Source organism: Archocentrus centrarchus, chromosome 13 (genome assembly GCF_007364275.1).
Source record: "Archocentrus centrarchus isolate MPI-CPG fArcCen1 chromosome 13, fArcCen1, whole genome shotgun sequence".
NCBI classification, from domain to species: Eukaryota; Metazoa; Chordata; class Actinopteri; order Cichliformes; family Cichlidae; genus Archocentrus; species Archocentrus centrarchus.
In genome coordinates, this window is record NC_044358.1 from 43391747 (window position 1) to 43415265 (window position 23519).

The 23519-nt window shown below is 40.2% G+C and overlaps 3 protein-coding genes across 3 annotated transcripts in view; all 3 read left to right on the forward strand.

Moving 5' to 3' along the window:
• usf1 (upstream transcription factor 1) overlaps positions 1-1538 on the forward strand; it is a 10430-nt gene extending 8892 nt beyond the window's left edge. The window contains exons 8-11 of the mRNA XM_030744175.1: position 1; positions 85-179; positions 333-461; positions 900-1538. The exon at position 1 is cut by the window's left edge and continues 58 nt beyond it. Coding sequence (XP_030600035.1) covers position 1; positions 85-179; positions 333-461; positions 900-989 — 315 coding nt within the window. The 3' untranslated portion in view covers positions 990-1538. The remainder of the gene's footprint in view (positions 2-84; positions 180-332; positions 462-899) is intronic.
• A 175-nt stretch (positions 1539-1713) lies between these two features.
• On the forward strand, positions 1714-18751 carry gkup (glucuronokinase with putative uridyl pyrophosphorylase). The gene is made up of 23 exons (XM_030744174.1): positions 1714-1889; positions 2847-2953; positions 3050-3094; positions 3193-3346; positions 3433-3504; positions 4716-4804; positions 5789-5945; positions 6133-6210; positions 7958-8049; positions 8122-8227; positions 8312-8391; positions 8484-8552; positions 9617-9677; positions 9801-9817; positions 9923-9980; positions 10104-10196; positions 10287-10347; positions 10731-10844; positions 12011-12068; positions 12246-12314; positions 12378-12441; positions 12567-12638; positions 17235-18751. The coding sequence occupies exons 1-23, from the start codon at positions 1833-1835 to the stop codon at positions 17328-17330; spliced, it is 1869 nt and encodes a 622-aa protein (XP_030600034.1). The 5' UTR covers positions 1714-1832; the 3' UTR covers positions 17331-18751.
• Positions 18752-18828: 77 nt separating this feature from the next.
• The window catches only part of ubash3bb (ubiquitin associated and SH3 domain containing Bb), a 62265-nt gene continuing 57574 nt past the window's right edge, over positions 18829-23519 (forward strand). Inside the window, exon 1 of the mRNA XM_030745248.1 lies at positions 18829-19162. Within this exon, the coding sequence (XP_030601108.1) occupies positions 19035-19162 (128 nt within the window). The 5' untranslated portion in view covers positions 18829-19034. The remainder of the gene's footprint in view (positions 19163-23519) is intronic.

Consider the following 23519-nt stretch of genomic DNA (forward strand, 5'->3'; position numbering starts at 1 on the left):
GGTGAGTACATTCGTCCAGTGGGAACTTTATCTGGTTATTGTGAATGTTTATATAAGTGTCAAATTAAAATGTTACGCCAACAGTTGAACGGCGGCGCAGAGACAAGATCAACAACTGGATTGTGCAGCTTTCAAAGGCCATTCCAGACTGTAATGTTGACTACACCAAGACAGGACAGGTGAGTGTTCAGGCACCTGTGCCCAGCGAGTGTTAACCATAACCCCGCAGGCTGTTTGTTCCCGAAAGCTTCAACCTTTCGATGTTTTGGGGAAGATGGAGAAACATTGTTATGGTAGAAATAATTGAATAGAAGTTGATTTTGTTGTTTCAGAGTAAAGGGGGGATCTTGTCCAAAGCTTGCGAGTACATAAAGGAACTCAGACAGAGCAACCTGAAGCTGGGGGAAGATGTCGGTGTTCTGGATCGTCTAAGGGTTGACAACCAGCTACTTAGACAGGAGGTATGTTAGCCTCTGTTTTACACTCTGTTTTCAACGCTAAAGCTGTAAAGTGTCCATAATTTTGCCACTTTTTAATATTGACCTTTTAGAAACTTTGTAACCAGGTGCTGCATTCCTTGCTTGCTTTGTATTATAATTTAAGTTTGAACTTGGACTGCTCCCATTATAATTATATAATACATAAATTAATAAAACTGCCATACTGTGTCTCCCACAGAATGTCGGGGCATACTAATTCCTGCTAAATTTTTTCAGGATTGATTAGTTTCAGGTGTAACCTGTCATTTAGCAGGCTTCATTTATCTATATACACTGTAAACATGTAACAGTTTATGTTGTCATCATGTTTTACTCCTGATGCGAAGTCAAAAGTAAACAGTTTATTCATTCGTTTCTATTGTGTGTTTCTACTGTGTTTTCTGTGCTGTTCTGTGTCAGGTGGAAGACTGGAAGTCCAAGAATCAGATCCTGAGGAACCTTTTGCGACAGCACGGCATTGTGGGATCATCCAGCACGGACCCCCAGTGAGAAACTTGTAGTTATCAGCTGTGTGAAGACAACCATGTGTGGGCCAAAAGAGTACTTGAAATGCGTTGGAGATACTTAATTCAAGCTCAAGTGTGCATGAAACAGGAAATAATTGAATATTGTCATTAATATTCAAATCCAACTTCTTTGCTAAATGACATCATTAAATGTTTTTTTCAATGCTTTGTACAGCATTTAAATCCTTTTGCCTCATATCTACAGTACAATCATTATATTGGTTTAGCAAAGCCCTCATTTAATGCCTTCCTGCACAAACATTATGATTGTTCATTATCATTAGCCTCCAGTACAGTAAGCTCTCACATTTCTTTTCCTCTCTGTGTCTGTGTATCAAATGCACTCGTTCATATGTTGACAGTTTATCTATATGACTTTGACCAGTTGATGCTCTAAGTTTGTCATCCAGTTTAAGAGTCTGACTCTGCTTTGTATTTTTACTGTTTCATAAAGCCTCACTGGGGACATTTATTACATTGCAACAATGTAACTAACTAAATAAAGAGGGGAAGCATTGCATTGTAGGTAGCCTATGTATGTCTTTATAATAAAAAAAATCAAATTATTATGCTACATGTTACGAGCCACTCTCAGTTGTGATTATTAAAGTTGGTAAATTGGTTAAAAGATGTAGAACTGACTTTTCCTAAATTTCATTTTCCTTTGGAAATCTTTTATTTTGAAGGCCCATTCCGGAAGTGATTGTTGACGCTCGGAGATTTTTTTTTTTAACCTCCTGCAGATCAGGAACGTAGACATTTCGTACCTGCTACAAACTGTTCTTACAGATCTCAGAGGAATACAAGAACAAACCAGACTCCATCAATGATCTGTATCCTGTTGGTAGCCGGTCACGGCACCGTTTTAGAGGCGCAGATTAAGGTGAGCCGGTTGAATTTTGCAGCGCAGCAACAGTGCAAAGTTCAGTTTAGTTGGAAAGCTGTCGCTGCGTGCCGAACTCCCTTAAATAATCCCACACTTTATCGCTGCTGTAGCTTTTGGCGGCGTTTGTCGATGCTAGATGGTCTCTTAGCCTATTTACAAAATCAGAACGATGTGCAGGAAAGTCCGGCTTCCATACGACCTCAAAACCATCATGTAGTTTTTGAAATTTTACTTACTTGTCATTGAGCCACGCAGGTCTGCACCACCTCCAGCGGGGCATTATGACCGTATTGTAGGGGTTTCTTAAAAGTTGAGTTTTTCTAAAGCGAATGCCGTTGATTCATTTACGCGTTTGCCTATTGATGGCAAACTAATAGCAGGAAGCGTCAAGCATTTAAATATATTATCTTCTTTACCATGAAAGCCTAACGGAGCCAGCTCACCTCACTAGTTCAGCCACCACAAAGATGAATCATGCTGTCCGTCCACATCTGCATGTGGGCGTTTCCGTGATTCTTTCAGTGGGTTGAGGGGGGCTCCCTGGAAATAAGAATATTTCCTATAAAATAAATAAAACATACAAAATTGGCATAGAAAACGTTCATGTACTGTGCAGTCCTGTGCCTCTAACCCAAATCTTAATATTCTACATGTTTTAACACAAAAGTCTGATGATAGCATTTGCTGAACGGCACTGAAGTAAATTAAATGGTAAATGGACTAGTTCTTATATAGCGCTTTTCTACTCAGTATGAGCACTCAAAGCGCTTATACAACCTTATATATTAAAGTCTGATCCGTTACACAAACTCTGAATATTCATTTAAGCCACAGAGATTTTATCACCTGACTTGGATATTTAGGCCTGAAGCTAAATATCGAGCTATTTTCCAGACTGAATGGGTGTGTTGTGTTAGTGGCTTGTGTGTAGTAAATTGATTCTTTTGCTGCTAGAATGATGAAACAGGCCTATACAGCCACCTTAATGGGGTACCAAAGGCCATGCTTCCCGGCATTGGAGGAAAGAAGATCCTTGACTTCTGGTGGGAAACTGTCAACATGTGCGTGAGCGTGAGCCACACATGAACAATTTCTGAACGTCTTTTGTGTCTTTCTAATACTGGGCGTCATCAGTGGTGTCTCTGATTTCCCTCCAGGCGACAGCTGTTCACAGAAGTCTATCTGGTTACTAATGCTGACAAGTGAGTTGTAGTCATCGCATGGAGCATTTGGTGTTTTTAATATTTGGAATAATGCTGCTTTGCTTTTCCTTCTGATCCCGTTCTCTGAAACCGAGCAGGTATAAGCACTATGAGCGCTGGGCCACAGCGAACGACTTCCCAGTTGAAAATGTTGTAAATGATGGCAGCACTACGCTGGAGGACCGTCTTGGGGCCGTGGCTGACCTGGAATTAGTCATACGCAGCCGTAAGCTGCAGGACGACATCATGGTGGTATGAGCAACCAGTCTTTGGTTAATGTATTTAATAATACTTCTACCACCTGTTGTACAGACAGCATTTCTTCTCCGTGTGAGCAGATTGCTGGAGACATGCTGTGTGCAGACCAAAACTTTGATGTTGACCAGGTTATCCGCTTCTTCAGATCAAAGGTGAGATTTTTCCGGTGACAGTTTAATCACAAACTGTATATAAAAGACAGTCACAGGGATTCTACCTGTTAGTGGAGTGCCAGTCGATGTTCAAAAATCGAGGGATGAAGAGCTGTCAGTTATTTTTATTAAATACATTTTTTTCCTTCTCTGAAACAAAGGGCGCAGTGTTAAAGTCGTATTGCTTTTTCAGTGGATAGTAGAGATAATAAACATGAAAAAAATATGTTTGCTTCTGTTTTTTTTTTTAAAAGAATTTCCCAGTGTAAGACTGATTTCATAATTGTGCTGTCTTGTATGGAGGTGTAAACAGTGAGTCGGCACAATGACAGCTACGTGTTTGTAGTTATTGTAAGTGATGTTATTGCATCAATCCGCTGTTTAGCAGTTGAGGTGTTTTCAGTTTTTCAGCGGTTCTGACTGTAAAGACTTTTAGAGCCTTCATCTACTTTTTGAAGTTGTGAGAAGTCATTTATTTTGACCAGCCGTGGCCACAGGAGCGTATAATCTTGACGTTACTTGACAGTAAGCCAATCAGACACAGTTCAGTATCACTCTTGGAGCCCTAGAGGCTGATATTGGCTATTGACCAATCTGTTGTTATCAGCATTTATAATGACCAATAAATGACATTTACAAAAGTAAACGAGGCAGGAGAAACATCCTTAAGCCATCCTTAAGTCTGAGTGTTGATGTTGCATAGTTTGTCCACCAGAGGGCACTCTACAACTTCCCTCTTGGCATTGTGTTTGGAAACAACAACCAGCAGAGCATCAACGAGTAACACACAACTTATTGTGGCAATAAAACAAGATTATTTTTAAACTGCATTGTAATATTATCTTAATAAGGACTCATAAAAAACTACATATAACAAACATGTTTTATGCGTATGAAAGAAATAAAAAAGACATCAGATTTGTTAATCACCAAATACTGGTGTTGATCTTAAAAAGCCTGATTAGGGCTCTAATTACTGTGTTTGGTTTAATGGTTTGTAACTAATGGTTTGTAACTAAAAACTACAACATAACTATTATTTTTATACAAACAAATATTATTTGTCACAATTTGTGACAGCTAGATGGCACCCTTAAGCATAGAAAAACCATCACAAATTGTGAGTTTGCTAAAAGAAAAGAATGAATTACACAAAGAGTTACATAGTCCTAAGTTGGCAAACTTGTCAGTGTCCTGTGTCTTTGCTACAGCCTGGAGAGCTGATCATATACTACGAGCTGGAAGAAGGGGAGAAAAGTAGCTCCAGAGGCATCGTAGAGGTCTGTCCTGATGCCCACAGGTACGTGGAACTGTACCCAACCGACGTACGACAAGGTCCTAGAAACATTCCTCACAGATTTTGGTCCATATTTACATGACAGAATCACACAGTTGCTGCACATATGTTGGTTACTCATCCAGGGTGTGAATCTCCTGTTCCACCACATCCCAAAGGTGCTCTGTTGGATTGAGATCTGGTGACTGTGGAGGCCATTTGAGTGCCACTTGAGTTCAAGCAACCAGTTTGAGATGATTTGAGATTGGCTCATAAAGGAATGGACATGGTCGGCAACAGTACTCAAGTAGGCTGTGGCATTTAGACCATGCTCAGATGGTGCTAAGGGGCCAAAAGTGTGCTAAGAAACTATCCCCCACACCATTACAGCACCAGCAGCCTGAACCACTGATACAAGGCAGGATGGCTCCATGCTTCCATGCTTTTTGTGCCAAATTCTGATCGGACCACCTGAATGTTGTATTAGAAACTGAGACTCATGGGAACAGACAACATTTTTACTGTGTTTACTGTGTTCTGTTGTCTGATTTTGGTGAGGCTGTGTGAAATGTAATGTCAGTTTCCTGCTCTCAGCTGACTGGAGTGGCGCCTGGTGTGGTCTTCAGCTGCTGTAGCTCATCTGCCTCACGGTTTGACGTTCTGCAAACTTCAGTTTATAACAAGTAGTTATTTGAGTTATTGTTGCCTTCCTATCAGCTTGAAGGAAAATGTTCAGGCTCCTCTGACCTCTGACATTAACAAGGCATTTTTGCCCAGAGAACCGCCACTCACAGGATATTTTCTCTTTTCCGGGTCATTCTTATTCTGATGCTTGTTTTGAACTTCATCGGGTCTCCTTGACCATGTCTATATGCCTAAATGCACTGAGTTGCTGCCATGTGATTGGCTGATGCTGTTAACGAGTAGTTGAGCGGGTGCACCTAAAAAAGTGGCCAGTGAGTGTATGTTGCATATTTGGATTTCATCTGGTTTACTTCTCTGAATCAGGGTAACTCGCTTCTTGGAGAAACCACAGGAAGGGCTGACAGCATCCCGGCTGGCCAGCGTGGTGTTTTACTGCATCCAGAGAGACACGCTGTCCTACATGTCTGACTTCCTCAGCCAGCAGCCTCAAACCACAGACAGGACCTTCGGACAGTTCTGGGTTCGTAAAGCTAAAGCAGCTTGTGTGCTTCATTTCATGCAGGCAGCAACACACAGGAATGAGTTTTAACTTGCTGTTAACTCAGAAAAATTATTACCATTATTGTCACATTATTATATGTAATCCTACCAAATCCATACAACATCATATCAAACTAATAAAATGATAATGTCTCTTTTCTCTTCAGGAATGGCTCATCAATGAGAAGCAATGTGATGTGTTTGGTATGAAGCTTCCTACTGGCTTCCAGCTCATCGGACAAGTGGTTTGTATCCTTATCGCAGCTCAGTGGTGCTCTCTGCATAGATTAAAATAAACAAAGCTAGAGATGAATGCTTCATTTATTTCATACTTGGGTTTGTCAGCAAATCAGGCTGTATTGCAGTATTTGCAACCAGCAGGAAAAAATAATACTTAATAATGCAACTTTGAAAGCTGCTGTGTTGTGGGAAGAGATGAATATTTTAAATAAAATTATGTTTGAAAGAGATGCTTAAATTGATGTTTTTGTGTTTGTGTTTAGTAACTACCTAAATTAATGTACTTCTCTGAATGTGAGGTCTGTTTCATGATGGCACTGCTATGACACACAGTATTAGTTACCTGTGCCTGAATTGGAGCTATAAAAGTATGCATATCTGTTCACATGGAGTGGAGCAGTCTTTACGTGTTACAGTCACTTTTTTTTTTTTTTGTAACTACGGAATGTCCCAAAAAAGCAGCTGTACAATTATAGTATTCATTTTCAACATTATAACTACAACAGTTCAACATAAGATAAGGATTTGTGTGTGAAAACCTGCGATTTTAATTTAACTTCGTATCTGGTATAATTAAAGCAGATCTAAAAATTTGCAACAAACCAAACTACTGAAACTTGGTTAAATTCTACATGGAAAATTTGATTTTCATAGTATACAGACCTCAGCCTCAGTAGACATCCATGCGTTAGAAAGCTTGACTTCCACTGAGTAATATGGCAGCTGTTTTCTCAGGACTTTATGCAGAAGAACTGAGTACAGCCTTGCTGCTTCCATAGGGATTCAGAGGGAAAGTAGCAACTAGCTGCTGCTAATCAAATCCACTTGATTAACTGGTCATTAGCAAGTGAGACCACATGTATAAAAGCAGACGTCTTGGCAGTTTGCATTTAGCTGTGCATTAACACGATGCCACAATCTTCCCAGGAGTGGATGTCCCAACACATTCACCTCGAGGTCAGACCGTGCAGTGCTCAGAGAAATCCAAGAGCTACATCTCAGATTCTGCAAGCCTCAGTTAGCATGTCGAATGTTAAAGTTCAGACTCAACAAGTTTGACTTACTTGGAAGTCTCTTCTCTCTAAGAAGAACTTGGCAGCCTAACGTAGCTTTGCAAAGTTGCATCAGAACAAACCATAAGACTCCTTTGGACACACGAGGCCAAAGTGGAGATAATGCACAGCTGGGTTTGGTGAAAACCAAATGCAGCACATCAGCACAAACACTTCATCCCAACTGCCAGGCACGGTGGTGATAGGTGATGATTTGCACTTGTTTTGCACCCACAGGACCTGGGTACCTTGTAGTCATTGAGTCAAACATGAATTCCTCTGCATCCCAAAATATTAATGGGGGGAAAGGAGCCAAAATGGCTTGTTTCAGACTGAGGATGACCTGAGGGAACACTCAGCATAGTGCCAGTACAAGATAAATATGAATTAGTTTAAACCATGAATGCAGAACTATTCTGGAGTCCAAGAAAAGATGTGGAACTACAAGTGACCAGAATAGGTTCCCTTTAAACAAGTCTGCACTGTTCAGTAAGGCAAAAGCAGTACAAAGCTGTGAACATTGTATTTACATTGCAGTACTACAACTAATATTTGGGGCTATAGGTCATTCTGCACACTTGCATATTTGCAAAGCAGTTACAGCAGTTTTGCTTTTACACCTGATTTGTATGTAAAGTAATTTTGTTGTCTTTGTCTAGTTACATTTCAGTGTAATGCCTGTTCTCTCTCAACATTTTAGGGACTGTCAGACTACACCAAGTGGCTCACCCACTACTCCACAAAGCAGCAAGGCAGCTCTGCTAAACCTATCACATGCCGGTCATATGCCAGGTAAGAAAACAGACACACAGTAACTTTCACATTTATATCTAAAACCATTTCCAAATATCTGATGACTCACAGGGTGGGACTAATGGGGAATCCTTCAGATGGCTTCAATGGAAAAACCATTGCCATGACCATCTCTAACTTCTGGGCCGAGGTTACTCTGGTGGAGAGCCAGACTTTGGTAATTAAAACATGTGCACGTTCTTGCAAACTAAAACATCTCTGTCCAAGAGCATCCTGTGCTAAAGTCACATGACTTTTGTAGGTTTTAGTCCCTCATCCACTCAATGACCCCACAGAGTTTGGGAGCCTGCAAGATCTGTTCTGTATCAGCAGGAAGGAAGGGTGTGTATGCAGCATGCTTAATGAGCTCAAACACAGGACAGAGGTGGTCATATTGAGGATTTTGAAATCTTTGTCTTTATTATTTATTGCAGGTACCTGGGAGGTCTCCGACTGCTGCAGGCTACATGTAAGAAGTTTTATCAGTTCTGCTCCAAACAAGGGTGAGATTGGTCTCATTGCTGCTGTAAATCTACACTGTTTCTAGCAAAGGAAATCAGAGATGAGCTTTAATGCACTGTCTTTATGTCCTGATGATTTTTTATTAATGTAGAAAGCACGTTAGTTATACTTATTTGCTTTGTGCCTGTACAGGATTTATGATGGCTAAAATATGTTTGACACTGCAATACTGTTTGACATTATATATTAGCTAGCATAATGGACCATGTTAGCCAGCTCATATTCCTGCTCAGGGATGATTTTTGCTTATAATAATGTTAGCAAACAAGATGTGGTTAGTCTGTTATTTGTGTCTTAGCTACACTATAAGGACAGATGGATGGGGCCATTCTTCTTAATCTTTGAATTCAGGTGTTTTCAGTCCTGTTGCTGCAGGGACTGAAAACAGTAATCAAACACCTACCCATTCAGTCTTCCTTTACAAGCACTTGTGAAAGAATGGGTCGTTTTAAAGAGCTCACTATATTCGAGTGTGGTCTAATAGGATCCTGCTGTTGCAACTTTGTAAAATTTCTTCCCACCTAGATATCAAACAATCAACTGTAAGTGGTGTTATTGCAAAGTGGAAGCCTTTAGGAACCGCAGCAACTCTGCCACAAATGGCAGACCATTTAAAGCTACAGAACGGGGTCACTGACCCCTGAGGTGCATAAGTGGGTAAAAGTTGTCTACCCTTTGCTGACTCAATAAATTCCATAATTAATATCGGCACAAAACTGCGTACCAGGAGCTTCATGGCTGTGAAGCTCCTTTAGGTGTAATGTGTAGGCAGCCCAGGACTTTTGTCTATATAATGTATATTTGGCTGAATCAGCCAACCATATCCACTCAAGACACCATTTTTCTACATATGATAGTTGGCAATTAGTCTGTGTTGCCCTTTTCAGACACTTTAACAATACATGAAGGAAAAAGCTTACAGTAGAAGACAATTACACCAGAAGCCTTTTAGGTTTTTTCATTCATGTTTTTAGGTTCTGGATCAGCCACACTGATTTCCAAAGCTAATGCTCATTCGTCATGTGCTCTGCATTCTCCTGTGCAGTATTGCGTTGACAAAGCAGAACTTCACCCTGAAGTATGACACCAACATTCCTCGGCAAGTGGTGAGGATCACTTCAGTCTAAGTGTAAAAAGTTAACAACTCGACATGCACATTAATATGAATATGGCCTTCTTGCACGTAACTCACTCTAATAATGAATTCATGTATCTCTGTTTCCATGAAGGGCCTTGCTGGAAGCAGGTGAATAGTTTTGCTTGATTTTGCAACTGCATATCCTAACTGAAAGATAATTTTGTACATTTTGAATGCAATATTTTACTTGTTTGTGATTTTCTCTTTTCACAGTGCCATCGTCTCAGCTACCCTGAAATGTCTTATGAAATTCTACAACATCACAGATAATGTAAGGACATGTGGCATATGTGCCCAGTCAGATCCAAGTCTTTTTCTTTAAAACTGCAAAATAGGCCATTAAATTTGCCAGAGGATGTCTGTGTGTCCAACTGAGTCACTTTTTATGCTGTAGGATCTCCCTAAACCAATCCGAGCCAACTTCATCCTCAATGTGGAGACAGATGAGCTGTTCATTACTGCTGGCCTGCAGGACAGAGTTGTACAGGTGCATATCATGATCAGCAGGGCTCAGACCTGTCAATGTTTCATAAGAGCTTAAACTTATAGTAACAGAAGTTACTGTTGTCTTTTGCAGGTTTATGAAGGCTTAGTGTACATGGATTTCAGCAGGGAGCTCATGGAAGAGCAGGGCTATGGTACTGACCTCCCTGTTGGTGCATGATAAAGTTCAAAATTTAATATTCTACAAAATAAATGTTTTAGTCGGTTAAAGAGCAACATAGAGGAAAAATAATACATTCTCTGTGTGTGTAGTTCTTCAGTGTATGAGGCAGGTAGGCTGTTTCAAGAACCTTTGGGATTCTTTGGAATTAGGGTGGCTCAGTGACTTCTGTTACTGACTCTGTGATGTTTAGATCAGGACTCTGGCAGAACTCATTGTTCTTCTGATTGTATGATTGGGTTTGTCAGAATGCAGCAGAATAATGATGATGATGATGATGCAAAAACTACTTAAATCTTTTTGCACAGTAGGGTGTAGTCCTGTCTTAATGAGTATCTGTTTTTTTTCCATGGTCAGGAACCTACATTTCTATGGACATGAGTGACCTTCCACCATTCTGGCTGGCCTACCTGAGTGACCCCAGTGACTCTGGTCGTATCCACAGCAACATCCGACAGCGCTGGCTCAGTGGTATACCTTCAAATCAAACATTACCCATTTGAAGGGAGATAAATGAATCCCAATGATGATCTGTTTCCTGCTGTACTGCCACTTTGTAGTTATTTGCTATATTTCACCAGTGTAAGTACTGCTCTGAGCACCACCATCTGCTCAGAATTAATTAGTCCATTGTACACAATCAAAATTAGTGACATTCCCACCAGACTCGGCCTATTTTGTTTTTAGTGCTAATCGGTTCACCAGGCAGGAAAAGCCCTGATACATTCAGACTGCTCTAAACACTGCTTCAGACTTCTTCTTTTTTTTAAACTTTTGGCTTGTATGATGTCATAGAGAGGAGACATCCCTAATATGGACATCTCAGATGCACAGGTTTGATTTTGAACATAGAAGCCTCACATACCTGCCGCTTAATCTCTCTGCTAATCAGAGGAAAGTTGCATTAAGGGGAAGGGAACTTGTTTCAGATATTGGATGAACTGAAGGGCTGCGTCAAAGCCAATCAAGCAGAGCAATTCTACTTCCTATTAATCCCACTGAATAGAAGTGAATGGAGGTAAACAGTTAATTAATTAGCGAGACAAAAAAGTCCACATATTGTTTTAAAAAACAGTAACAGTAATGAGTGCAAAATGAAATCATACCTCAGCTTTAGTTCATCAGACAGGCAAAGATTCAAAACAACACACACTCCCTTTACTCCCTTTATGGCACCCAATTCTCAATGATCACGTGATGTTAAAAGCAGTTAAAGCACAGCAGAAACCTGTCAGTATGTGTAAGCTTCTTCTAGAAATATTCAGCTGCTGCTCACATCACAGAAAGCTCATAAAAATTGTAAAAAAGTTGAACTATATCTATGGTCTGAATTAACAGTTTTCAATAACATGTTAAAAATGGCCAGAAGAAAACAAATGAAATTCACAGTATGGGCTACAGCTACCTAGACCCCATTCATTTTGACTAGCACCACCTATGAAACCTGAAGCCCAGAGAGCATTATATTTGACAATTTATCATTATATTGTAAGTTCTCTGGTTAAGATACATGGGAATCATGCAAAACTACTTTCGAAGAAATATGCATTTGAAAATGAACATAATAGGCTCGCTTAAAAATGGACACACATTGGGTCATTTATTGAGCTGTTTCCATGTTTTATGTCTTTCTGCAGGGGAGCCGCTGGTCACTGAGGCCATGAAAAGATTTGCTGAGCTCACTGATCAGGCCAGGTTGGTTTCACGAGCTTGTTAAATCCATAATTCATGCAGTAAATGACAGTAGATGTTTCCATCCATCCCTGTTAAAATTTAGCTGTTTTAATTGTTTCTACCTAGGTTTTGTTGTGGCATTTGAAGGCTTCTGAGTGTTCAAGATGATGTTTTGTGTTACATCACTTTTTTCCTCAGGACAGCTCTCCAGGACAAAGACTGGAGCCGCCTGACACAGCTGATGGACCAGAACTTTGAGCTGCGCAGGTAAACAGTATGTTTTGATAGACTCGCTATACTCACAGCTAATATTAACTCTTTATCCCACAGGTCTATTTACACTGATGACTGTCTGGGTCCTGGGAATCTCAGGATGGTCCAGCTTGCAAGGCAGGTGGGTGTTTAAAGGCTCTACTGCATGTTCTTTTTAACAGCATTTCACCCCTTTCTCCACCTCCATCTGTGTGTGCTTGCAGGATTGTTTCTGTGCATTCATAAAGTCTCCACTGGTTCTTGCAGTTTGGCTCAGCAGTGAAGTTACCCGGCAGTGGGGGGGCGGTGGTGGGCCTGTGTCTGGACCAGGCAAAACTGGTAAGAGTGTGCTATGTGGAATCTGTCTGTCATAGCTGATATTCCCCATCTGTGTATGTCTGAGCTTATTTGTTTGGAGCAAGGTTATTGTAGGAAACTAAAAGCTAAGCCTAAGTTTGAAAAACCTTTCTAGTTAACTGAAATGAAAAATAACAACAAAAAATGATTTTAGAAGATGTTTTAGTCTTTATCTGTTTGGTCAGATGTATTAACAGTGAATTGGAGAAATCATTGGTGCGTGTTTATTGAGCCTTGGATGTTTATGGGACGGTGTGTCAGGGGTACTGTTCTGAACCTCCTAAATCTGACAAATACTGCTCTTATAATAATAACAAAACTGAAACTAATAAAAACTAGACTAAGCTCAGCATTATTAAACAATCAGACCTAAATGTAACCCACTTGGGAAACTAACCAAAGCAAAACTCAATTAAAACCAAAAATGTAAAACTAAATGAAAATTAAGATCTAATGGAAAATACCAAACTATAATGACTCTGGGTTGGAGCTTCATATTCAGATTGACATTCCGTTGTCTTGGTTACTCAACTTGCTGGATACAAAATGGATCAGTTTGTGCCCCACGGGAGATAACTAAATCAAAAATCCAGAACTATTTATTCTCGGTCTACCACTGGAAACTCTGCTGCTGTGCTGAGGCAACTCACACCAAAATGATCTAGAAAGATAAATAGAACTGCAGACCAGAGCAAAAAAAATTTGCTTTAAGGTAAAGTTTGCCTTTAAAATAAATTTGCTCTAAGTTTAGATGTAAAGAATAAACCTAAGTTAATAAATTCTGTGATGTGATCAGAGAACGAGTTGTAGTCAGAGCACTTTTCTAAAACTGTGAGTCTTGTTGTGGATGTAATCAGGACCAATCAGTGATATCCAGTGCCGGGTGTATGTATTGTTTTGTTTGTTGAATCCTTACACACACTGTTAAGTTCTGTTTTCTACTAAATGATGTAGACAGACCGTTTTACCAGAGGATAATTAGAAAATGCCAACCTAGATGAAGTCCGTTTTGCCATCATTACACTCATACTAGTATTTAGGTGCACTGAAAAGAACTAACTGGTTTGTGTCTCTGTATCATGTTCTCCAAATTTGAAGCAAGTTATAAATAAGAAAAAATTATAGAAGGGTTTATGTGCTGTTTGATACTAGAAATTCAGTTGAAAAGTTTTTGATTAAGAATCAAACACATTAAGGCAGTAACATTTCTTGGGCGAGTTTTTCAAAGGAGCCTGATTCAACACATCTCCACTGCTCTGGAGTCCAGTGGTGGCCTGCTTCACACCACTGCATCTGACGCTTTGCATTGCTCTTGGTGATGAAAGGCACGGATGCAGCTGCTCAGCCATTGGAACCCACTCCATGAAGGTCTCTACACACTGTTCTTGAGCTAATCTGAAGGCCACATGAAGGTTGGAGGTCTGTAGCGGCTCTGCAGAAAGTTGGCGACCGCTGTGCACTATGCCCCTCAGCATCTGCTGACCCCCCTCTGTGATTTTACATGGCCTAGCACTCTGGGGCTGAGTTCCCAATCACTTCCACTTTGTTATAATACCACTAACAGCTGATTGTGGAATATTTAATAGTGAGGAAATTTCACGACTGGACTTGTTGCACAGAGAGCGACTCATTCTTTCAAAAATGTTTGTAGAAGCAGTCTGCATGCCTAGGTGCTTGATACACCTGTGGCCATGAAGTGACTGGAACACCTGAATTCAATGATTTGGATGGGATATGAACTGGGTAATGTGTTAGGAATGAAAGGATGCCATGTCATTTGATGGAAATAAAAATCATCCTACAGAGGACTTAATTCAAAGACACCCCAAAAATCAAAATGAAAAAAATGATGCGGCAAGCTGGTTCATTTTGCATTGCGGCAGCAGTATGGCTCCCATGCTTGTATGCACGCCTGAAAGTGTCGGGGCATGCTCCCAATTACACAATGAATGGTGACCTTGAGGGATCTCCTCCCAGATCTGGATCACAGCCTTACTGAGCTCCTGGCCAGTCTGAGGTCTGACTTCTCGTGTAATAAAAAGCTTTGAGAAACTTGTGAGGAATTAAATTTATTGTGCCACCCAGGCAAAATTAGACCCCCTCCAATTTGCCTATAGAACAGGTAGGGGTGTGGATAATGCTATGTATACTTTGCTCCACAAGGTTTTGGAGCATCTGGAGGGTATACATAATTTTTCCCATTTGCTTTTTTATAGACTTTTCATTTGCTTTTAATTGCTTTCAGCTCCATAATTTAGCAGGATGTCTCATCAGTACATATAACCTTGATTCTGGTTTTGTTTCATAGCTAATGTTTTTTTTTTAACGGATAGACCGCAGAAAGGGCGAGTTAACAGTATTTTATCAGATTTGCTTTTATCCTCCACTGGCTCCCCTCAGGGTTGTGTCCTTTCTCCACTTTTAGTTGTTCTTTATACAAATGAGTGTCAGAGCCTCTATCAGAACAGATACATAATTAAGTATGCAGACGACTCAGTGATCATCTCTCTGCTTCATGATGCAGATCATGACCATGGCGCAGTTGTAGATAACTGTGTAGCATGGTGTGGGCAATCTTTTCTGGCCAGCTATACCAGCTTTTGGGCATTAATCTTTTTCTATGGTAAACATATTAACCTGTCCTGGTCACCAGTGTCAGTGGAATTGAGGTATGTATAGTGTAGTCATAGTGCAGGGTTCACACTGGTCATTAAAAAGTCAAAAAATTGGGTGGGGGGGCTTAAAACATTTTAAATTTTCCTAAATTTTGCCCTTGAACAAAATTTGCAGATTTTTGGATGCAGTTACACAGGCCAACACACTAGGTGCTAACATCATAAATTAATGCTATCATGTCATCTACTGGTCCATTAGCAACTAGTGTGCATGAGATGTAGGTGGGTTGCAACTTCCAAATAAAGGGATGTCCATATAGGAAACAACTAGCAACAGCAACTTGGTGAACAGTCAAGACATGGTTCAGAGACTTCAGGCAACAACAGGGGAAATAACCACTGGGAGTGCTTAGGTCCCAAGATAAGCTTTTCCAGATTTTGAGGACAGTGATTGACTAAAGTCAGAGTGAATAATGTCGACTGACATTATTCACAGGGTGGTAAATACATTATAGAATTACAGAAGCAACCGGAGCCTGGAATGTCCTCTAGCAACTAACCGTCAGCTACAAAGCGATGGCGTGGTGAGCAAACAGCTTTATATATGGAGAGGGCTTAAGTTGACTTGTGTTATTTTAATCTACCAAACCCACACATACTTCTCTTATACATAACAGCAGAGGAGTGGTTATTAATCCATTTTCCTTTGTACAAAAAAATGCAGTAAACAACAAAAAAAGGCATCAGAGTCCCCGGGTTCATGGGTTCTGCTCCACTCGGCCCTTCTTCTTCTTTCAGGTGCTCCCTTTAGGGGTCACCACAGCGATCCCTAGCATCCTCCTCTGTCATACATACCCTCTGCATGTCCTCCTTCATTACATTCATGAATCTTCTCTGTAGTCTTCCTCTTTTCCTCCTACCCAGCAGCACCATATTTAATGACCTTTATCCAGTATATCTACTATCCCTCCTCTGCACATGTCCAAACCATCTCAGTCTTGCCTCTAAACCTTTCAACCTGAGCTGTTCCTCATCTTCTTCATCAGCCACCTCCAGCTCTGCTTCTTGTCTTTTTGGTGGTGCCGCTGTCTTTGGGCCATACGTCATAGCAGGTCTCACTACGTCTTGTAAACCTTTCCTTTCACTCTTGCTGTTATCCTTCTGTCACAAATCACCTCTGACACTCCTCTCCACCCACTCCACTCTGCCTGCACTCTCTTCTTCACCTCTCTTGTGCACTGCCCATTGCTTTGGATGGTTGATCCTATGTATTTAAACTCCACTCTGTCCTTAATACCACTGACTACCCTTAAGTGCTTGTTAAGTGCCACAGCCCTGTACAGACATGAATATAATTCTGTAGTATTACAAATCAATAAAATATGACAATTCACAGTAAGTTTGACTTAAAATATTCAACCTTTTTAGATTTGAACAAATAAAATATAATAGCAATATGAATAAATATAAAATGACTAATAACAATACTAGGTTGGAAAAACTGACTTGATTTCTGTAGTAGGTTATTTGATAATAGTTATTTTAAAAAAAAGGCATTAAATAATGTGTTGTAAGGATTGCTACACTGTAGGGTAGTTGTACACCCAACCAGTTATGGCTTGTTTAGAAAATCCCAAATGTAATGCATCATGTCTGCAGTGACACTGTATGATCTTAGCTTCTATATTGAGGTCTTGAATGATTAAAAATGTGCAGAAACCTTGTAGGGCTAGGAGCATGGCTGTGCTATATAAACCGGTATTAAATACTGTTAAAAAAGACAAGACATTTAACAGAATCACCATCTTCTTTGCTCAGTTATTTCCTTTGTGATAGGAGTTGAAGTGGATCAGTCAATAACCTCCTCTCTGGGGTCACCTTTGGTGCCAGGATGTGTTGGATTTGTGTATCTGGCTGGAACCAGGCTCTGTCCCTCTGATGCAGTCTCTATTTGCCCCACTAGGTGGAGATGAGGCAAGCTTTCCAGGAGGCAGGCTGCGTCTTCTGTGTCATCTCACCATATAACCCATCTGCCGGCACTGTCGGCAGTCAACACTAACCTCACGCATCTCCACATGACTCGCTCAGCTCACTCAGGGCCAACTCGCGGCCATGGCACAGCGTGACCCTGCACGTGTCTGACAGAGCTCCGGTGTCATTTCAACGGGAAGACTGATAGGATTTAACACTACTATGTGGAGAACTAAGCTCTTGATTGACTTACATGAAATTACATGAAGGAAATAATCAGTTACAATCAGGATCTTCACTCTTTAGTGATAGCTTGTTCAGCATTTTACCAGATGGACCATATAGTGTTGCATTACTTTGATCCTAGAAAACAAAGGAAGAATCATCTTAGGAAACTTCAGATTTCCCATTAAAGATTTAAGATAGTTAAAAACCAAAATTAGAATTTAGCATTTCATTGAATTAAGAATGTGTTAGACACACAGTAAAATACATTTTTCAAGCTCAGGAATGAAATTATTATTTTTTTTATTTAATTTTATTGTTTAACTAATATATTCATGCATCAAAGTTAGTTTTCCCCAGTATGGAACAGTAGGTATTATTACCCATTGAAAATGATCATAATAATAAATAATTGACGTGTTCAAAGCATACAATAAACATAGTATGCAGATAAATGATGATCTTACTTACGTCACTTAAATGAGCAGAGAGTATTTTTGTGTAGAAATACATTGTGAGGGGGAGGAATGTGGAATCGAGCTATTTTAACAGACCTGGAATTGGTCTGGTTCAAATTTTATATCAGATTAATGCCTTACAAGCAGGGGTGTGTCCAGAGCAGGGCCATGGGTGGCACCTGATATATGATCAGCCCTCCCAGTTGCCCTGCCACTGCTGCTAATTAAGTACATTTACTCAAGTACTTTACTGAAGCACAGTCTTAATTCTGCTCCACTATATTCAGAATGCAAAAATACAAATATAAACCTACTAGTATAAGATGCTGTCTTATTATAAACTATGTAGCAGTATAAATCATTGAAATCATCTCTAGGACAAAACAGTGATATACACATTAATGAATCAGTCATCATCCATTAATATAATGCATATGATTCTGAGTACTTTAGATATTTTGATGCTATTTTGTTTTCTTGTGTGTTGTTTTTTTCTTTCACTACCCTGCAAAACTGATATTTGATACAAAACCTTTTTCAGGCCTTTGTTGCCTCAGTCTCACCGAGCTGAAAAATACCAGGAAACGCCCCTGCATATAATATGAGTTAAAGTGCAGTGAGTGGTAGGCTTGTGTGAAATTTATGCAGCTGCAGTTTAAACATGATGTAATTCTTTTCTGCATATGATATTATGGTAATTGTGTTTAATTCAGTATATTTTTACGTAAATGTATTTTTACCCTTAATAAAAGTAACTTTTATAGCATGTTTGTCTTTAATAAGTAACACCATATTCAAAACACAGCTGCTAATAAAGCTACCATTTCAAGTCATATAAGCTGTACAGTATGCTGTGTTGTGTTGGTGTGTATGTTGTGTGATGGTGTATCGTACAGCTGTACTGTACAAAGCCAGTGAGCTGATTTAATTTGCTGTTTCCTCCAGTGGGCGGAGTAGCAGGGCTCTGCCTGGCCGCAAAGCGCTGCTCTCTGTACCGTGTTGTTGCCGTTATCTCTCCACTCATGCGGACCCAGCTGAAGCTCATGGACTAGCCGGAGGTGTAGCGGACTGTGTTGAACTCGTAGTGGACTGAGTGACGCCGGTTGATCATGGCTGCCAAAGAAGACCTCTACAGCAAAATCCTCCCTCGGCGGCTCCGGCAGAACCGAGCGGGATCGATGAAATGCGGCTCCAGCCTGGACGTGCTGTTGTCCATGGGCTTCCCCAGACCAAGGGCGTAAGTAGCCTGACCTAAACACCGTGTGTGGGTGTGCGCTGGAAGATTACATACGAGTCAGAGGTCGTTCAGAGACCTGTGACCAGAGTAACGGTTTTACAGCGGGAGTTAGCGGACGGGTCAGACGCAGCATCTCTCCCCGTTTCCCCGCATCTGGCTCACTATGAGCGGCTAGCGTTCCCGTTTACAAACACACATGAATTAAAAATGAAGATTAAGAAAATAATCCAAAAATGAATATAGAGCTGAATTAAATAGCGCAAAGCAGCATTAAGAAGTCAAGCGTGACTGAATGAAACATCAGAGCCGTGTGGAGCGAATAAGAATTAGCAAGAAAAGTTAACACAAGTGTAATGTTAGCATAAAATATGATGAAAACGCGTCAAAAATCTGATATTTTTCATTTTTTTCTATTTGCCTTAGTTTAAAGTGTAGCTTTCAGTACACGGCTGTCCTTTCAAGCTTTGATATAAAGACTATTTATGTAGATACATTATAACTTGCTTATTCCTTAGGTTTTATAGTCAGCTCCACATATTGTCATGTTTCAGTCGTGTTTATGAGGTGCTGTCATATGTGAACTATTCAAAAAACTGGAGTCGGGAGTCATGACTCTGTGTGGATGCGTGTGTCATGTTGCTGGGAGATTAATCAGTTTAGGCAGGCACATTGTGTGGACCTGCCGCCCTTTAGGGCTGGAAAGGAAGTCCCTGTGAGGTAAATCATAAAATTTGAAGGTAATTTGGTTTAAGGTTAGGTTAAGATTATGGGTAGGTCAAGCTAAATGAATGCAAGTCTATTCAGGGTCCTCTGAAGTGATGAAAGCACTACTGTGTGTTTGTGTGTGGAGGGTGGTCATATGGATCAGCCTGTGTCCTAGGCTCTTACTGAATGGAGGGACTGTCTTTGACTTGGCCACATCAGGCAGTTCACATCTGTCCTGTCAGCTGCAGGCACTCACTGTAAACACAACACTGCTGTATGCTGTATATCACCACCCACGAAAGCAGCACTTTACACACAGTTACTAACAAATATTGGGATACAGTTCTGGAAGGATTTATCTCAGATTCAGCTTTACTGTCACATCACAGATTTACAAAAGTAAAAACAGTTGGTGAAAATCGTTTTTTTTTTTTTTTTTTTTTTTTTTGGCACAGCTCCAAATTAGCAGACCATGATAAAAAGAAACAATAAGACACCATATTTTAGACGTGTGCAAACACAAAAATATAAGAGCATATGTCTGACAATAGAATCATAAAAATAAATAAATAAACATTGTGGAATTTGGGTGATTTGTCAAACTAGCATTGCTGTGAGGTCTTAGGTGTCAAACCGGAAAAGGATTACTGATTGAACAGATGCTATGTCAGTGGTGTGTTTAAATGATGTCTCTCGTCAGTCGCTCTGGAGCAATATGTCTGAGTAAGAGCCATAGACTAAAGGTGGATGTAGCCACTGTGTAGTCAGAGTTTGGTTTGTGAAGTTCCGGTTTTAAAGCCTCGATCTGAGCGTTTTTGCCATCGCCATCTTAGCTTTTTGAAACCATATATCAAGAGCACGATGCCGATCTGACTCTGAAACTTCATGTTCATATTATAGTAACATGTCAATCACAATCTGACCTAAAGCATGGCCCTTTATTGTCTTTTTTTCACACTCATGGAACCACAATTTTAAAATAGATGAAAATCATGTCATATTTTAGTGAGACTTGAAACTAGCGACTAGACCGTAAACTCACCAGGAAAATGTTTACTGAGGTCACAGATCGAGTGCAAAGGTGAGGTGTTTTCTGTTAGACTTCTACGCAGTCAGGCTCTTTTGCAACTAAATGAGTCACCCCTGCTGACCTTTAGAAGTAATGTGGGTATAAATCCTTTCTGCTTCATTTTTCAGACCTGGAAGCTGTCTGTCTTTTCTATTTAGCCTATGATATCAGCTAAAATTGGCCTGTCACATCTATCCGATATTAGCTGGTAGGAAAACTTTTTTCAGCGGAACGTAATGCAGAAAAAATTCTTGATGTAATGTAGAAATGGTGCTGTCACAGTCTGCTTACTATCTTCTCAGCACCATCTGCAGCACCAGTAACAGAATAGCATCTCAGCTGAGACAGAATCAATAGTGAGGTGTAGACTGCTTCAGACACAGTGCAATATTTAGTCACCGCTGAATCGGAAAACTCAGAAGAATAGAGTTAGTTTGGCCTCTAGGTTCAGAGCTTATCTTTCCCCTCAAATATACACACAGAAATTGGCGAGTGATTAATAAATATCTTCCAGGAGCCTGCAGGTGGATGTTGGGGTCAGCAGCAGCAGCAATGACATGTCTGAGGTGGAGATGGGAAATCTGATGCTTTAACAGTCCACCAAATTAGGGGCGGATGTTTAGTTTGGAGCGAGAAGCTTGTTGCGCTTTGAGGCTTTGCTCCATTTGTGTTTGTCATGAAGTTGCATATTGCATCTGCCGGCTTACATGGGCTGCTGTTTTGTGGCTGGGCTGCTGTTATATGGTTGGTTTCTGAGAGCTTTTTGGAAACAGCTGCCTGATACAGCCAAAAATAATGATTATGTGGTCAGAAAACCAACACAATTATCTAAAATAGACTCAAAACTGGGGTAGAGCTGAGCTGAACTGCAGAGTGGAGAGTGGAGTAACAGTTGTGTAGTTTGTACATAATAAAACAATGTTCACATCATTTTAATCTACTCACATTTGTTGCAATTAGTAACAAAGCTAATTAGAAAACAATTACGGATGCACTAATTTTCCATTTCTGGGCTGGTATTGATGCTGATATTTACTATAAAAATAGTCAGACAGCCAGTGCTAATTGTGTGTCAGTGTGTGTTTTTTCATAATATTCATAATATTTTTTATTGTTGACTAATCTGTTTAAAATGTTAGAAAACAGTGAAAATATTCTCCAAAGCTAAGCTTGCAATTTATTATTTTCTTCCACCAACATTCCATACCTACAAAGGTATCCTGTTTAGTGTCATAGATGCTGAAAGATCCTGACATTTGCAAGGGCAACAAATGTTTTGCTTAACTAAGACTGAAATTATTATCATAACATTTCAAATATTCATATTTTGATATGATCATACTTCATACTTTAACCAATGAGCCCTTGCAAATGTTTGCTTTTTTCTCAGACAAAATTGTCAGACAAACGTGATCAGCAGAACAAAGCTCATCCTTTTTTATGACTTGAAATATACACAAACACTTGAAGGTCCACAATAAAGTTGGTCTACAATAGGCATTATTATTATTATTATTATTATTACAATAAGTAAATGTCAGCAGGCTGGTGTACCAGTCAGACTCTAATATTTCCTGTCCATGTGCTGAGATCATATCTATGTCAGATGATCGTCACTGTGGCATATTCCATGAATCATGGCTGTCACGACTGCCCCGTTGTTTAATTATAAATGCACCTTAAATGTAGAAAAAGTCCTTCCTGTTTAACGTTTTCCAAAGAGTGACCTCTGAGAGCTGAGCTGCTCCAAACAGCAGAGCAAAAACAAAAAAAAGGTTTCATAAATCAGCCCTTGGATAATCCTTTTTATGTGATTAGCATCTTAACCTACATTAGAAAAATGGGGGAAATCTCACAGTGCTGTGCAACAGCAATGCTGAGAGGCTTTCCACCCTTTTCACACAGGCAGATGTCACACATTGAGTGCGTGCGTGCGTCCGTGCGTGCGTGTGTGTACACGCGTGTGTCAGAGGAAGTGTGCTGTGGTTTGCTGAATGGACACAGAAGATGATGATTGGCCCTGCAGGCAGGTCCGTGTTGGCCTAGAAGTCACTTCCTGAGGGAAGCCACAACCTCTTTTATATCAGCCTGTGAGTACTTGGCCTTTACATGGTCACTTGTTATCCATCTGTCTGTGTGTCTCTCACCCTCTTTCATCTGTCTGAAGCAGTTGACCCACTAAATATTCTGACTAACCTCAGGTATACCAGTTTTGCTGTAAACTAAACAAAAATTCAGTATGTACTTGTTTAAGTAGTGGGCATTGGTTTCTTTAGCAGCATCTGCTTACAGAATTCAGTCAAACTGGCACAAATCATTAATGATAAATCATCACAATTACCTTGTGTTAATTAGGGATGCGCCGATCCGATATTCAGTATCGGTCCGATACTGGCCTAAATTACTGGATCAGATATCGGAAAGAAATAAAAAAATGTAATCCGATACATTAAATAACGTTTCGCTCACATTAGCTGCATTACAGGGCTCATCGTTTTCTTCTTCTTGTGGGTTTGCGGTTGACCAAACTAGCTTAGAGCTGCATTACCGCCACCTACTGGAATGGAGTGGGGGGATCAGGAG

Bases quoted from the DNA above. Each gene is read 5' to 3' on its own strand.
- gkup (XM_030744174.1), top strand. From the start codon at position 1,833: ATGATCTGTATCCTGTTGGTAGCCGGTCACGGCACCGTTTTAGAGGCG. The intron at 6,211-7,957 runs GTTTGTATCCTT...TCAACATTTTAG, and splicing joins TCCAGCTCATCGGACAAGTG to GGACTGTCAGACTACACCAA. The intron at 12,639-17,234 runs GTAAGAGTGTGC...TTGCCCCACTAG, and splicing joins GTCTGGACCAGGCAAAACTG to GTGGAGATGAGGCAAGCTTT.